Raw genomic sequence first — 17,436 nt, forward strand, 5'->3', positions numbered from 1 at the left:
GGAATTAATGCTAATGTGGTAATACTGCCAATGTAGTACTAGTGATAGTGTAGTAATAGTGCTAATGTCATATTAGTGATAATGTAGTAACAATAATATACACAAGTGTCAGGCAATGGCCGTCTTCTACAAGATCTAACCACCACCCCTTGACATTCAGTGCCAATGCCATCCCTGAATCCCCCACAATCAACATCCTGGGTGTTACCATTGATCAAAAACTGAACTGGACCAGCCATATTAATACTGTAGCAAGTCAAAGACCAGGAATCCTATGGCAAATAATTCACCTACTGACCCCCAAAGCCTGTCCACCATCTACAAGGCACAAGTCCGGATTGTAATGGAATACTCTCCACTTGCCTGGATGAGTGCAGCTCCAACAACACTCAAGAAGCTTGATACCATCCAGGACAAAGCAGTCTGCTTGATTGCTCCCCATTCCACAAACATTCAAACTCTCCACCACCGACAAACAGTGGCAGCCATCATACCATCTACAAGATTCCTTAGCATCTTCCAAAACCCATGACCACTACCATCTAGAAGGACATAAGCAGCAGATACCTGGGAACCCCACCACTTGGAGGTTCCCCTCCAAGTCACTCACCACACTGTCTTGGAAATATATTGCCGTTCCTTCACTGTCACTGGGTCAAAAGCCTGGAACTCCCTCCCTAAGAGCACTGTGGGTGTACCTACACCTCAGGGGCTGCAGTGGTTCAAGAAGGCAACTCACCATCACCTTCTGAATGGCAATTAGAGATGGGCAATAAATGCTGGCCTAACCAGCGACGCCCACATCCCCTAAATGAATTTTTAAAAATATACAGCTGACTTCCATGCTGGAAATTGCAATTGATGCTAAGGCACCAAGATCACTCTATTTGGTTCCAGTTTAATAAAATGGGAAAGAGTACAAGTATAGATTGGGTGAAAAATAAACTGTATATATGACACAAAATAAGTAAATGCTAAATTTGTTAGTCCAAAATCAATGAACAGAAAATTGTAATACATACATGGTGCCAATCTGAATATTATTGAAATCTTCATTGATCAATTTCATCTGATAATGATAAAATGGAACAATTTTGCTGGCAATGTATTTCTGGAAACAACAAATAAGTAAATTAGGTTGTGAAATGAGGGCATTAGTAGAACAAATTATTTATACATTGCTCAGTGAATCTGAAGCTTTTAACACAATGAAGCCTGTATAATCTGGTCAGCAAAACATCAGATTCATGTGACCAGTCTAAATACAGACACGCACAAAAACAAAATACAGCAGATGCTGGAAATCTGAAATAAAAAGCTGGCAAAGCTGGAAATACTCAGCAGGTCAGGCAGCATGTGTGGAGGTGGAATCAGAGTTAGTAGTCAGAATTATATGCAAAGGCAGTGGCCCCACTCACAGGTTGAAAAGTCAGAGGTGAACCCACCATTGCTTGCCCAGGAAGGCACAACAGGATTTTATGTTAACAGGTAGTTAACTCTTGAAGTCACGGCTTGTGCTCTCTTTAGGAGGGTATGTCCAGCCTCCAGTGCTTGTGGCAGGTGGGGAGCCCCAGGGGTAGGGGTGGAAGAGACAGAACCGGTTGGGGAGTCGGTCGGCCACCATTGGTTGGGGGGGGGGTTCGCTCCTGGGCTGGAGGATAAGCTGCTCAGCACCCACGGGTCAAACATCCCACCCCCCTGTATCGTGTATACCCACACCAGAGGTAACATCAGCTGCTGCCTGTCAGTTCCACTGAACACCCACAGCACAGAGCCCTGTCCGTGATAAAATGGTGCAGGTCACTTTAACTCCCACTGACCATTTCAGCTTCTGGCTGCACAGTTGAAGGCTATTGCTAATAGGGAATTGGCAATGTTAGTTATGTGAGCACTCCACAGCTCCCAAGTGGATAGAGACGTGCTATGTCACAGGTGAGACAGTCCAGCATCCCACTCGGTCTGTGGGGCCTGGATGCTTTGCCTGAACACTGGAGACATCAACACCACAGGGGCAGCAGCTGACAATAAAACACTCAAGAGCTGTGCCTCAGCATTGGGGACATCCCCACGGCCAAAGGGTGGATGTGTAAATTGGGGAAGGGACCTGCAATCGGTCCAAGTAATGTTCCTGGCAGGGGTCTGTGTTCGCTACTAAGAGGCACCTTCCATGTACGGGGATGTGTGTGCAAGGTGGGAGTCCCCCAGCAAAAACTGACTCATTGGATGGCACCCTGAGATGTGGCAGGGAATGTAACGGTGGGGGAGGCCTGGGGCACTTGAGCATACCGGGGTCGAAGCTCTAATTGATTGTCTGTCTCTCACCCTTGACTGATTGTCAAGGTCGCTGCAGGCTACGCCTTGGATACATTTCAAGGCTCGAACGGAGTCTTGTGAGGCAGACCCCAACCAACAGCCCACAAGTACATTCATGAAGTCAGCTGACTATATAAACTTTGACCTGGACCAGGCCCGCCAAGGTGGCCAGGCAGCAGGACTTCCCTGCATCGCTGGGAAGCTCTGGGTCCAGGGGCAATAGATGGTATGCATGTCACCTTATGAGAACCAGGAGGTCTGGAAGCGCCCTTTATTAACAGGAAGGGGTTCCAATCCCCGATCGTTGAACTTGTGTGTGACCACCAGCTCAAGATCACGCATGTGTGCCTGCTTTGCCGTGAGTGTGCGTAACAGCTACATCCTGGGACAGTTGAAAATTCGCACCGTCTTTGAAGGACACCACAGGATGACCGGTTGGCTCTTGGGGGATAAGGGGCATTCGCTGAGGTCCTGGCTAATGATGCTAGTATGGAGGCTGGAGACCTGCTATAACGAAGCCCATGTGGCCACCCGGGCAGTTATTGAGTTATGCATCGGACTGATGAAAATGCGGTTCTGAAACCTCGACCGTTGTGGTGGTGCAATGCAGGCACCCTCTAGAGGGCCCCCTGCTTTGTGATGGTCTGCTGTGCCATCCACAGTCTGACACAGCAGTGGAACGATGTGCTGGAGGTGGAGGAGGAGAACCATGCGGCCTCGTCTGTGGAGGAGAATGAGGAGGAGCCGCACCAGGGTGGGCTGAGGTGGAGCCTGGGGAGGAGCAGCGGGAGCAGCTGGAGGATGGAGAGCAGGTGGCAGGAGTGAGGGTCCGGCATGCCTGGAGGACCAGGGAAGCCCTCACCCTCGCCCACTTCTCATAGGACATTGTTCCCACCCAGCGTCCCTCCCCACATACCCCCACCCGACCTGCCTCTCCCTCAACCCCCCTGAACTATTCCCCCACCTGTCCATTCCCCGCAGCCCACTTTATCACCCTGCTCCACCCTCCAAGGGTATGGGTAATATCCCTTCAGGGCGATGGACCAGTGTCGGCACTGCCAGCGGGTTTATGTACAAGGCAGGAGAGTGATGATAACGCTTTGTGGGGTGAGCTCTTGTGCTCCTCAATCTATGTCTGTTGACAGGGCACTGATACCCATCACCTGAACTTGGCATGCCTCAGGGTGTGGTGGCAGATCTAGGACCCCCGTGCCCAGGGGCTGGGGCCTAGGGAAGGCAGAAGAAAAGTAGAGACAGAGGTGCAGTCCGGTCTACAGCGCAGAATAATGTGACAGAGGCTTCATGTGTCTTGGGTGTAATGTGTTTTAATGGTATACAGTCATGACCCAACCTTTTCATAGCTCCCGATGGTGCTGCCCACCCTCCCCAATAGTGCTTTCTCAGTGATCCTCAATCTGTTTGACCCTCTGTGCTCTGCTGCGACATCTAGGTATGTCCCCAGGATGCACATCAGAGGAAGAGGCAGCCTGCTGCTTCCCACTTCCTGTGCTCTTTGATGCCCCTCGTGGGCGTCCCCTGGACGACCTGGGGCCTGAGGGCTCCGGCCGACTTGCCAGTGGCACATACCTCACCATGCTATCCTGTACCGCCTACTGACCCGAGACACGCTGTTGTCAGGTGGGAGGGGGTGGAGACTCGAGAGAGCTGGTGACCACCGTCGCCTCTCTAGGGAGGCTCTGGGTTGGTCTCCAGCACTCCCTCCTCCCGGTCGGTGCCCATAGGGCCCTGGTGGGGTGACCTTGGGGCGGAGGGGTGGCTGGAGGGAGCTCCAGAGGCCACTGCGTTATCTGGCTCTACCAGCCCAGGCAGCTCCCTATTGTCTGCACCATGGTCTTGTCACCCTCAGCGATGCCCCTCTGTGACCGGGCTGTGCTCTGCAGTGCCTCGCCAATGTCTATCTGTATCTCGGACACGGTCCTCAGTGACGAGGACATACTGAGGAGCACCTTGGCAATGCCCACCTGAGACTGGGACTTGTTCCTCAGCGCCCCGGCAAGGTCCATCTGCATCAGGGACACGTCCCCCCTTGCTGTCGTGTCCATCAGCCATGGCCTTCGCTGACTGAGCAATGCCTTGGACACCACCACTCATACTGCTGACATTGTGCTCCCAACAGTGTTGGCCTCGGTGCCTCGCATTGCTCGCACCATCTCATGTGCCCGTAGCCTTTGTGACTCCTCCAATCGACTATGGACCCACTGGATTGTCACTGACATCACGTCCTGAATCCCACGGTCACACCCTCATGCCTGCATCAGCTCCAGGATAACCTGGTCCAGAGCCGACATCAACTGGGACCAAGCTGTGTCCTGGCTTGCAGCAGACCTCCAAATGCTGTCTCTCCTGGATGTTCCTGCCCACCAAAGTGTGTGTCTCTGAGTTGGTGGAAGGTGAGATGATAGCCGGGACACATCGATGGTGGCATCCTTGGAGCTCTTCTACAAGGTGTTCTCTAGTGAGGCAGGGGAAAGTGGGTGGCAGGCACCACAGCTGTGCCGACACCATCAGATGGAGATCCTGTGGGACAATGGCCACGTGTTTCATAGAATTTACAGTGCAGAAGGAGGCCATTCAGCCCATCGAGTCTGCACCGGCTCTTGGAAAGAGCACCCTACCCAAGGTCAACACCTCCACCCTATCCCCATAACCCAGTAACCCCACCCAACACTAAGGGCAATTTTGGACACTAAGGGCAATTTGTCATGGCCAATCCACCTAACCTGCACATCTTTGGACTGTGGGAGGAAACCGGAGCACCCGGAGGAAACCCACGCACACATGGGGAGGACGTGCAGACTCCGCACAGACAGTGACCCAAGCCGGAATCGAACCTAGGACCCTGGAGCTGTGAGGTCACTGTGCTATCCACAATGCTACCATGCTGCCCAGTGTTCAGTGGGAGGGAAGGATCATTATGTCTGACATGAATCGCTGGTAAGACAGGTAAGGCCTTCACATCGGGAGCGGAGCTGAGCAGGAGAAATCAGGACTACAGTCTGAGGGGGAGGGCAGCGGAGGCAAGTGCTTGGAGCGACGACATTTTGGGAAGGTAAACGACTAAACGGTGAATCTGAGGTTTAGACTGGGGAGAAACTGAAGAGTGATGTCTCAGGAGGGCTGTGATTAGATTGGCCAAGAGAGGACCTGCTGGTAAGTAGTGGTGAATGGGAAGTAGTTTTTCTTTTCATTTCTCTCTTTGTTTTGTTTTCTTTTGTTTTTTGGAATGTACTTCTATAAGTTAACCCAGGGGTGGGCAAACTATGGCCCGCGGGCCGCATGCGGCCCACCAAAGGTCTTTATGCGGCCCACCAAGTCATTAAAAAAAAATTAAAAAAATTTTTTTTTTTTTTAAATTTTAAATTTTTTTTTTAAGGTTAATGGGGGGGGTGCTGTTGGGTTACTTACTGGTATAGGGTGGATACATTGACTTGAGTAGGGTGATCATTGCTCAGCACAACGTCGAGGGCCGAAGGGCCTGTTCTATGCTGTACTGCTCTATGTTCTATATGAGGCGCCCAGAATCATAACCCGGTGAAGTAATTATTTTACTTAATATACTATGCGGCCCTTTAAAATTGTGAATTTCTGAATGTGGCCCTTGCACGGAAAAGTTTGCCCACCCCTGAGTTAACCTAAGGTTTAAGACAAGGCAGGAGATCCCAGGCCCGTGTCATGCTCCTCGTGTGCGATGTGGGAGTTCAGGGACATGTCCACTGACCCTGGCTCCTTCACATGCAAGAAGTATGTCCATCTGCAGATCCTGTTAGACTGCCCGACAGCTCTGGAGCTGCGGGTGGATTCACTTTGGAGCATCTGCGATGCTGAGGATGTCGTGGATAGCACGTTCACTTAGTTGGTCACACCGCAGGTGAAAATTACTGAGGGAGATAGAAAATGGTTGACCAAAAGACAGAGCAAGAGTAGGAAGGCAGTGCAGGTGTCCCCTGTGGTCATCTCCCTGCAAAACAGATATACCATTTTGAGGGAGATGGCTCAGCAGGGGAAGGTAGCAGCAGCCAGGTTCATGGCACCGTGGCTGGCTCTCCTACGCAGCAGGGCAGGAAGAAGAATGGCAGGGCTGTAGTGATAGGGGACTCAATCGTAAGGCGAATAGACAGGCAGTTCTGCGGACGCAATCAACACTCCAGGATGGTATGTTGCCTCCCTGGTGTAAGGGTCAAGGATGTCTAGGAACGGCTGCAGGACATTCTGGGGGGTGGGATGGGGTCAGAAGGTGAACAGCCAGCTGTATTGGTGCATATAGGCATCAATGATATAAGTATAAAATGGGATGAGGTCCTACAAGCTGAATTCATGGAGTTAGGAGTTAAACTAAAAAGTAGGACCTCAAAGGTGGTAATCTCAGGATTGCTACCAGTGCCACTAGCTAGTCAGAGCAGGAATGTCAGGATAGATAGGATAAATGCGTGGCTCGAGAGATGGTGCAAGAGGGATGGATTCAAATTCCTAGGTCATTGGAACCTGTTCTGGGGGAGGTGGGACCAGTGCAAACCTGACGATTTGCACCTGGTCAGGACTAGAATCAATGTCCTTGGTGGGGGGCGGCAGGGGGGGGTTTGCTAGTGCTGTTGGGGAGGGATTGAACTAATGTGGTAGGGGGATGGGAACCGATGCAGGAAGTCGGAGGGAAGTAAAATGGGGACAGAAACAAAAGGCAGTAAAGGAAAAAGTGTAAGGCAGAGAAGCCATAGTCAAAAAACAAAAGGGCCACAGCACAAGGTACAGTGACTGAGGAGAACTCAGTGAATAGGCCCAGTAATACTAAAAGGAATAAAACGGGAAGTAAAAACAGAAATAGAAAGCGAAGCAGCAGGTTATTACATGAAGTTAGGGGTTCAACGGTAAGGAAATTTAGGAGAAAAGTTAGAAGGGAAAACAACTGAGGAGAGGTTACTGATAGAGGTGTTAAGATTCAAAACAGAGGTATAAAAGCCAACATAAGGGTACTTTACCTGAATGATCGTAGCATTCGGAATAAGGTAAATTAGTTGGTGTCGCAAATCATTGTGAATGACTATGATTTAGTGGTCATTACTGAAACATGGTTAAAGGATGGTCACGACTGGGAGTTAAATATCCAAGGGTAACAACTATTTGGAAGGACAGAGTGGATGGTAAGGGAGGTGGTGTAGCTCTGTTATTTAAGGATGACATCCGGGCAATAGTGAGGGATGACATCGGTGCCATGGAGGATAAGGTTGAATCCATTTGGGTGGAAATCAGGAATAGTAAGGCAAAAAAGTCACTGATAGGGGTAGTCTATAGGCCACCAAATAGTAACATTACGGTGGGGCGGGCAATAAACAAAGAAATAACTGATGCATCTAGAAATGGTACAGCAGTTATCATGGGGGATTTTAATCTAAATGCCTAAATGTCGGTCGGTCAAGGCAGCCTTGAGGAGTTTATAGAATGTATCCGCAATAGTTTCCTAGAACAGTATGTGATGGAACCTACTGGGAACAAGCGATCCTAGATCTGGTCCTGAGTAATGAGATAGGATTTATTAATGATCTCATAGTTAGGGATCCTTTCAGAAGGAGTGATTACAATATGGTGGAATTTAAAATACAGATGGAGAGTGAGAAGGTGAAATCAAACACTAGTGTTTTGTGCTTAAGCAAAGGAGATTGCAATGGGATGAGAGAAGAGCTGGCTAAGGTAAACTGGGAGCAAAGACTTTATGGGGAAACAGTTGAGAAACAGTGGAGGACCTTCCATCGATTTTTTACAGTGTTTATGCCAACGAAAAGGAAGGACGGTAGAAAAAGGGAAAATCAACCGTGGATATCTAAGGAAAAAGCATACAAAGTGGCAAAGATTAGTGGGAAACTAGAGGATTGGGAAATCATTAGGGGGAAACAAAAAGCTACTGAAAAAGCTATAAAGAAGAGTAAAATAGATTATGAGTAAACTTGCTCAGAATATAAAAACAGATAGTAAAGGTTTCTACAAATCCATAAAACAAAAAAGATAGGCTCAGGTAAATATTGGTCCTTTAGACGATGAGAAGGGAGATTTAACAGTGGGGGATGAGGAACTGAACAAGTTTTTTGGGTCGGTCTTTACAGTGGAAGACACAAATAACATGCCAGTGACTGATGGAAATGAGACTCTGACAGGTGAGGACCTTGAGAGGATTGTTATCTCTAAGGAGGTAGTGATGGGCAAACTAATGGGGCTAAAGGTAGACAAGTCTCCTGACCCTGATGGAATGCATCCCAGGGTGCTAAAAGAGATGGCTAGGGAAATTGCAAATGAACTCGTGATAATTTACCAAAATCACTAGACTCTGGGGTGGTCCTGGCGGATTGGAAACTAGCAAACGTGACACCACTGTTTGAAAAAGGAGGTATGCAGAAAGCGGGTAATTATAGGCCAGTTAGCTTAACTTTGGTGATATGGAAGATGCAAAAATGTATCATCAAGGAAGAAATAGCGAGGCATCTGGATGGAAATTGTCCCATTGGGCAGACGCAGCATGAGTTCATAAAGAGCAGGGAGTGCCTAACTAATTTAGTGGAATATTTTGAGGACATTACCAGTGTGGTAGACAATGGAGAGCTAATGGATGTGGTATATCTGGATTTCCAGAAAGCTTTTGACAAGGTGCCACACAAAAGGTTGCTGCATAAGATAATGATGCATGGCATTAAGGGTAAAGTAGTAGCATGGATAGAGGATTGGTTAATTAATAGAAAGCAAAGACTGGAGATTAATGGGTGTTTCTCTGGTTGGCAATCAGTAGCTCGTGGTATCCCTCAGGGATCAGTATTGGGCCCACAATTGTTCACAATTTACATAGATGATTTGGAGTTGGGGACCAAGTGCAATGTATCCAAGTTTGCAGACGACACAACGATGAGTGGTAAAGCAAAAAGTGCAGAGGGTATTGGAAGTCTGCAGAGGGATTTGGATAGGTTATGTGAATGGGCTAGGGTTTGGCAGATGCAATACAATGTTGACAAATGTGAGGTTATCCATTTTGGTAGGAATAACAGCAAAAGAGATTATTGTTTAAATGATAAAATATTAAAACATAGAACATAGAACAGTACAGCACAGAACAGGCCCTTCGGCCCTCGATGTTGTGCCGAGCAATGATCACCCTACTTAAACCCACGTAACCCGTATACCCGTAACCCAACAATCTCCCCATTAACCTTACACTACGGGCAATTTAGCATGGCCAATCCACCTAACCTGCACATCTTTGGACTGTGGGAGGAAACCGGAGCACCCGGAGGAAACCCACGCACACACGGGGAGGACGTGCAGACTCCACACAGACAGTGACCCAGCCGGGAATCGAACCTGGGACCCTGGAGCTGTGAAGCATTGATGCTAACCACCATGCTACCGTGAGGCCCCCTCTGCTGTGCAGAGGGACTTGGGTGTCCTCGTGCATGAGTCGCAAAAAGTTGGTTTACAGGTGATTAAGAAAGCAACTGGAGTTTTGTCCTTCATTGCTAGAGGGATGGAGTTTACGACTAGGGGGTTATGCTGCAATTGTATAAGGTGTTAGCGAGGCCACACCTGGAGTATTGTGTTGAGTTTTGATCTCCTTATCTGAGAAAAGACGTATTGACGCTGGAGGGTGTGCAGAGGATATTCACTAGGTTAATCCCAGAGTTGAGGGGGTTGGATTACGAGGAGAGGTTGAGTAGACTGGGACTGTACTCGTTGGAATTTAGAAGGATGCGGGGGATCGTATAGAAGCATATAAAATTATGAAGGGAATAGATCGGATAATTGCAGGAATGTTGTTTCCACTGGCGGGTGAAAGCAGAACTAGGGACCATAGCCTCAAAATAAGGGGACGTAGATTTAGGACTGAGTTTAGGAGGAACTTCTTCACCCAGATGGTTGTGAAGCTATGGAATTCCTTACCCAGTGAAGCAGTAGAGGCTCCTTCATTAAATGTTTTTAGATAAAGATAGATAGTTTTTTGAAGAATAAAGGGATTAAGGGTTATGGTGTTCGGGCCGGAAAGTGGAGCTGAGTCCACAAAAGTTCAGCCATGATCTCATTGAATGGCGGAGCAGGCTCGAAGGGCAAGATGGCCGACTCCTGCTCCTAGTTCTTATGTTCTTATGACAGGAACAACTCACGTATGACAGGTCATCTGGGCAGCGCAGGCCAAGCTGTTTAAATATTTTAATGAGACTTGCAGACTCCTATTTAGCCTGCACTGCAGGTTTAACTCTGCCCGACTTGGCTGCCCAGGCTACAAAAATCCAACAATTGAAGGAAGGTGTTGACAGCTTTTGGGAAAACATATGTGTTTCTCCTACGCCCCATGAACTCACCTCATCAAACAACCCTCCCATACATCCTCATCCTACCCATCTCAGGACAATGATCACACATCCCCCACCAGAGTTGGCGATCAAATGTCCCTGGGATTACCTCTCTCAGGGTCTGAAATGAAATCTCTCATCTCCCCACCAACTAATAGTATATTAATTGGCTATTTTCTTGTATTAACTGGGGAATCATTTGTGCTCCAATATATAAGAGACGATTGAAAATCTGGTTATTGGATTTGTAATGCGCATCTTTGCACATACAAGCTTTCAAGTGATTAAAGATTGGGCTCCAGTCTAATCCTTCACTGTCTGGCTATCTGAAGTGTGACATGTCCAGCATTTTTCCAGTGACAACAGCAGTCACCCAACCTGTGGCTCTGTCTTCCATCACTCCCTGCCTGACTGAAAGCCAAGGCTGTCAGTAAATTGACTTTTGGACAAGAAACCAGTCAAAGCAGAACTTTTCACGCTGAATGATAAAAATCCAAGCATGCAAGGAAATGCAAAATTCTGGGTTCTCTGGCAGAAATTCCATCTCTACCCTGTCTACGCAGCATGCCTCTGTTAAGATATCGGTCAAATAGTTTAACAAAGGAAACCACAAATATTCTTTAAGATTTTGTTCTTTGTCTAATTTTACAGTGAATTTAGACGCAGTAGGTGAGGTGATCTGCCTGAGGGCAGAATTTTGAAATGAAATGAAATGATCTTCTGCTTGTTTCTCCATTCCTTGCATCTTACACTTTCCTCTTCAGTTGCACATGGAAGTCTCCCATTTTCAACTCCACATTGTCTTGAATCATCATTCTCTTCCTCCCACTTGGTCTGTGTAAAGTCTCAGGCAAGCGACCACTCGGAAGAGATGAAGCAGAAACGTTTCCATTTATTTTTCTTACTATTTACACCTCCTAATCCACAAAAGGTCTCCTGCACCCCGCCCTTCCCGGGCCAGGGTACCGGTGTCCTAGCAGTACTAGGAAAAGGGGGAGTAGCCCCACCCCCTCTCATCTGGATAAATCATACTCAGGCGAGGCTACATGGAGTCTGAGGATGCAGATCCCTGGGCCTCCTGTAGGGTTATATCAGTCTACATCCTTCTCACCTTCATTTAATCAGTTCCCTCAGAGAGTTTTAACGCCTTAAAATATGGTCAATTGACCTTGATGATATTCCATACTAATCTTTGCTCCTGCACCATCCTGAGAATTTCTTCACTGTTCTTGTGTTCTCTTCAACAGAGCCACTCCATCCTTCTCCAGAACCCTGTTTCACATGTTCTCCGTTTTCAATGTCTGCTTTTCTGAAGGTCCATGTGTCAGCTCCGTACAGAGTCTTGATAACTCTTTTCTTAGAATTTCTACCCACTTCTACGCTGGACAATTCTTTAGAACCATGTGAAACATTGGTAACAACGTAAAACACCTTTATGGCTCAGCTATCCTTTAAACTCTGTAGTATTATCATAACTATCAGCATGACAGCAGGGTAGCATGGGGGGCAGCAGGGTAGCATGGTGGGGCAGCAGGGTAGCATGGTGGTTAGCATAAATGCTTCACAGCTCCAGGGTCCCAGGTTCGATTCCCGGCTGGGTCACTGTCTGTGTGGAGTCTGCACGTCCTCCCCCTGTGTGCGTGGGTTTCCTCCGGGTGCTCCGGTTTCCTCCCACAGTCCAAAGATGTGCGGGTTAGGTGGATTGGCCATGCTAAATTGCCCGTAGTGTCCTAATAAAAGTAAGGTTAAGGGGGGGGGGGGTTGTTGGGTTACGGGTATAGGGTGGATACGTGGGTTTGAGTAGGGTGATCATGGCTCGGCACAACATTGAGGGCCGAAGGGCCTGTTCTGTGCTGTACTGTTCTATGTTCTATGACAAGGGTTAATGTAGTACCATGAATAGCCACTAGAGGGATCTGCAGATACTACTATATGAAGCAGTGATGACAGACCTTGGGGGAGGAGTGTAAGCAGGAGACAGCTAAAGAAGATTATCAGTTCAGTTAGTGTGAGAAGGTTAGATTATAGTTTATACCAGTAAGTGAGATAAGAAGTAGGTGAGTGTAGTTAGATGTTATTAATCAATTCTGTATTCTAAAAGGACTAAGTGTCGAAACCCAATTTAGTAGTGTAAATAAAATCATAGATTTGTTTAAGTAAAAGTTATACTGTGGTTTTTGTGGAATACTGGGCAATCCATCCTAAATAAGCAATGCAAAGAACGCCACAAACCCCTTCCCAGTTTTCAGTAATATTTTTAAATTATTACTGCAGTCACATTATTTCAATATAACAGTTAGATTTTGGATTGCAAACATAGGATATAGGAATATATTAATACCTTATAAAGCCCATATGTATAGGTGGTCTTTACTGCTGCTTGAAGCCTCATGAAGTGCATCAGGGCTGTGCTCCATACTTTGCTGTGCTTTTCCTCAGCAAGATACGTGGTTGCACTCAGAGCAATTTTGATGTCAATATATCCATCCCTGTTAGATAGCAAAACAAAATCATTTTGATTGAAAATGTGCAATGAACCCAACAATTCTGGATGAAAATGTTAAAATTTAAGTTCAGGAGTTTTGTTCATATTTGGGGACTATTCCCATACCTAACAGGGGCCTCCTGACACCAAAACCTCTCTGAAGATTGAAAGGCAGGTTAATAGGGTGGTGAAAAAGGCTTATGGAACACTTACCGTGATCACTCAAGGCATAGATTACAAAAGCAGGGAGGTCATGTTGGAATTATATAGATCTTTGGTGAGGAGTATTGTGTGCAGTTCGAATCAACATTACAGGAAGGACGTGATTGCACTGGGGGGGATGCAGAGGAGATTCACCAGGATGTTGCCTAGATGGAACATTTGAGTTATGAAGAGAGATTGGATAGGCTTGGGTTGTTTTCGCTGGAGCAGAGAAGACTGAGTGGTGACCTGATCAAGGTGTCCAAGGTTATGAGGGGCATGGACAGGGTAGATCGGGAGAAACTGTTCACCTTATCTGAAGGGTCCATCTTGAGGCGGCACAAATTCAAGGTGAGGGGCAGGAGGTTTAGGGTGGATTTGAGGAAAAATCTTTTAACCCAGAGGGTGGTGCTGGTCTGGAATGAACTGCCTGGGAAGGTGCTGGAGGTGGGTTGCCTCACATCCTTTAAAAAGTACCTGAATGAGCACTTGGCATGTCATAACATTCAAGACAAGACAAGTCTCCTGGCCCTGATGGAATGCATCCCAGAGTGCTAAAAGAGATGGCTAGGGAAATTGCAGATGCACTAGTGATAATTTACCGAAATTCACTAGACTCTGGGGTGGTCCCGGTGGATTGGAAATTAGCAAACGTGACGCCACTGTTTAAAAAAGGAGGTAGGCAGAAAGCAGGAAATTATAGGCCAGTGAGTTTAACTTCGGTAATAGGGAAGATGCTGGAATCTATCATCAAGGAAGAAATTGCGAGGCATCTGGATAGAAATTGTCCCATTGGGCAGACGCAACATGGGTTCGTTAAAGGCAGGTCATGCCTAACTAATTTAGTGGAATTTTTTGAGGACATTACCAGTGCAGTAGATAACGGGGAGCCGATGGATGTGGTATATCTGGATTTCCAGAAAGCCTTTGACAAGGTGCCACACAAAAGGTTGCTGCATAAGATAAAGATGCATGGCATTAAGGGTAAAGTAGTAGCATAGATAGAGGATTGGTTAATTAATAGAAAGCAAAGAGTTGGGATAAATGGGTGTTTCTCTGGTTGGCAATCAGTAGCTAGTGGTGTCCCTCAGGGATCCGTGTTGGGCCCACAATTGTTCACAATTTACATTGATGATTTGGAGTTGGGGACCAAGGGCAATGTGTCCAAGTTTGCAGATGACACTAAGATGAGTGGTAAGCGAAAAGTGCAGAGGATACTGGAAGTCTGCAGAGGGATTTGGATAGGTTAAGTGAATGGGCTCGGGTCTGGCAGATGGAATACAATGTTGACAAATGTGAGGTTATCCATTTTGGTAGGAATAACAGCAAACGGGATTATTATTTAAACGATAAAATATTAAAGCATGCCGCTGTTCAGAGAGACTTGGGTGTGCTAGTGCATGAGTCACAGAAGGTTGGTTTACAAGTGCAACAGGTGATTAAGAAGGCAAATGGAATTTTGTCCTTCATTGCTAGAGGGATGGAGTTTAAGACTAGGGAGGTTATGTTGCAATTGTATAAGGTGTTAGTGCGGCCACACCTGGAGTATTGTGTTCAGTTTTGGTCTCCTTACTTGAGAAAGGACGTACTGGCGCTGGAGGGTGTGCAGAGGAGATTCACTAGGTTAATCCCAGAGCTGAAGGGGTTGGATTATGAGGAGAGGTTGAGTAGACTGGGACTGTACTCGTTGGAATTTAGAAGGATGAGGGGGGATCTTATAGAAACATTTAAAATTATGAAGGGAATAGATAGGATAGATGCGGGCAGGTTGTTTCCACTGGCGGGTGACAGCAGAACTAGGGGGCATAGCCTCAAAATAAGGGGAAGTAGATTTAGGACTGAGTTTAGGAGGAACTTCTTCACCCAAAGGGTTGTGAATCTATGGAATTCCTTGCCCAGTGAAGCAGTTGAGGCTCCTTCATTACATGTTTTTAAGGTAAAGATAGATAGTTTTTTGAAGAATAAAGGGATTAAGGGTTATGGTGTTCGGGCCGGAAAGTGGAGCTGAGTCCACAAAAGATCAGCCATGATCTAATTGAATGGCGGAGCAGGCTCGAGGGGCCAGATGGCCTACTCCTGCTCCTAGTTCTTATGTTCTTAAGACTATGGACCAAGTGCTGGTAAATGAGATTAAGTCAGCAGGTCAGGTATTTTTCATGTGTCGGTGCAGACTCGATAGACTGAACGGCCTCTTGTGCACTGTGTGAGTCTGTGATCCACCTGTCTGCCAGGCATTAAATTCTGCTGGAATCAGGTGGGATCTGGGGCCTGGATTTTAAAATACGGCCTGGGAGTTTTATGCTTCAACATGCAAATTTGTTGCTCACCCAGGCCCTCTTGCATGGACTGATTTTATCCTGACTTCAAATTGGGACCAACATGCTCAAATTCTATTGGTGAAATCAGCTCTTTATGATGCCACAAAATGAAATGTGATTCACTCAGACACAGATAATGCGAGCAGGATTTTCCATCAGCCAACGCTGAAATCGCGAAACGTGACTGGGCAGAGAATCAATCCTGATGCTGAAATCATGGTGGGTGCCAGGTTTACGCCAAATCACAATTCTCTGGTGCCTCGACAGTGGCGTAAATGTGTTCCACTCCGCACGTACAGTAAACACCGTTGGTATATCATTAGTGGGACTGACACGGTATTCTCTGGGGCCTCCACGATTTTCTGCCCCCACCGTGGGGAATTCCCGACAGCGAGGTTCACTTGTGCTTTTAAAAATCGGGAAATGGCGCCATAGGTAATAAGGGAGAGAAGGTAGGATACACAGAGGGGCTACCGATCCTGACATTGACCGGACTGGCTGGGAGGGCTGCCAGTGTTTGGCGATGAGGAGGTGATGGGTGGTAACCAGTGGGCGGACAGTGAGGAATGGAATGATCCCCACAGGTCCGAGGTGTCCTGGGTGGATCGCCATTGCCATGGCATGAAGGGCAGCCATCTTGATGCACACCCCACTGACCACCCACCGTGGCCAATGGTCGTGCAAGTGCCATCGGCCATATGGTGCCCCAACACCACCAACCCCCACCACCCCTGCACCCTAGACACCATCCCAGCTCCCCCGCACCCCAGTCCCACTCTCCAGCCCACCACCTCCCGCAGCCCTGCCCCCACCCTCCACCACACCACCCCAGCTCCGCCCCGCCACCCCCCGGATCATAGTCCCTGCCATACCATTCCCCCAACAGGCCGCCCGCCACCTGCCAGTGAGGCGTCTCACACACACAGTAGCCCCTACACAGGGCGCTAGAGAGGGCCACGGAGCATACAGCTGCATGGGTAGTACCAACCGATGATATCCCTGGCAGCATGAATGGATGCCAGGGCCAGAGGCCCCCATGGTGCCGGGCATCGATGGGGCCAGGGGTGTAGAGATGGGGGGGGTGGTGGGAGGACATGTGGGGGCAGGGTCCACAGTGCCAACCTTGGCCATGCCATTGAAGACTCTGGCTGAGTAGGGGGACAGTATGACATATCTGCCAGATTATGGTAATGGTTGCACTGAACTTCTATGCCACAGGGTTCATCCAGGCACCGAGTGGAGGCCTGTTTGGAATCTTGCAGATCTTGGTGTACAGGTGTATCTGAGCCATCACGGAGGCTCTGTATGCTCGGTCAGCACAATATATCCACTTCAATGTGGACCGAGCCCACCTGAATGCCTGGGCAGCGGCGTTCACCACCATCGCCGAGATACCCCGGTCCAGGGAATGATCAACGGAATGCATGTTGCCCTACGAGCATCTACAGATGACAAGCAGTCTTTAGAAACTGAAAGGGGTATCACTCGATGATCGTGCAGCTGGTGTGTGACCATCAGAAGTACATCATGGCCGTCTGCACCCGATACCCGGGCAGTGTGCAAAATACCTTCAGCTTGGCACATTCGGCAGTTCCTGGCCTCATTGGTGGTGGGACACCGGAGTGGTAAGCGCTGGTTGAACTGTGATCCCTGGGCCAAGCCCACCCACAACGTCTGCCCATTCCCACCCCTCCCCACCCCCCCCTGCACTCCCACTACAGCCAGGCCAAACCATCCTATTCCTCACCCTTTTGACAGAGCACCGAGGTAGGTTGCA

General features: G+C 48.0%; 1 protein-coding gene across 1 annotated transcript in view; it reads right to left on the reverse strand.

The window, feature by feature from the left end:
• The window catches only part of LOC119970440 (aminopeptidase Q-like), a 239,078-nt gene that overhangs the window by 55,587 nt on the left and 166,055 nt on the right, over positions 1-17,436 (reverse strand). Inside the window, exons 14-15 of the mRNA XM_038805049.1 lie at positions 12,997-13,144; positions 1,023-1,111 (exon numbers count right to left, since the gene is read on the reverse strand). Coding sequence (XP_038660977.1) covers positions 1,023-1,111; positions 12,997-13,144 — 237 coding nt within the window. The remainder of the gene's footprint in view (positions 1-1,022; positions 1,112-12,996; positions 13,145-17,436) is intronic.

The sequence above is a fragment of the Scyliorhinus canicula genome, chromosome 8 (genome assembly GCF_902713615.1).
Source record: "Scyliorhinus canicula chromosome 8, sScyCan1.1, whole genome shotgun sequence".
Taxonomy (NCBI): Eukaryota; Metazoa; Chordata; class Chondrichthyes; order Carcharhiniformes; family Scyliorhinidae; genus Scyliorhinus; species Scyliorhinus canicula.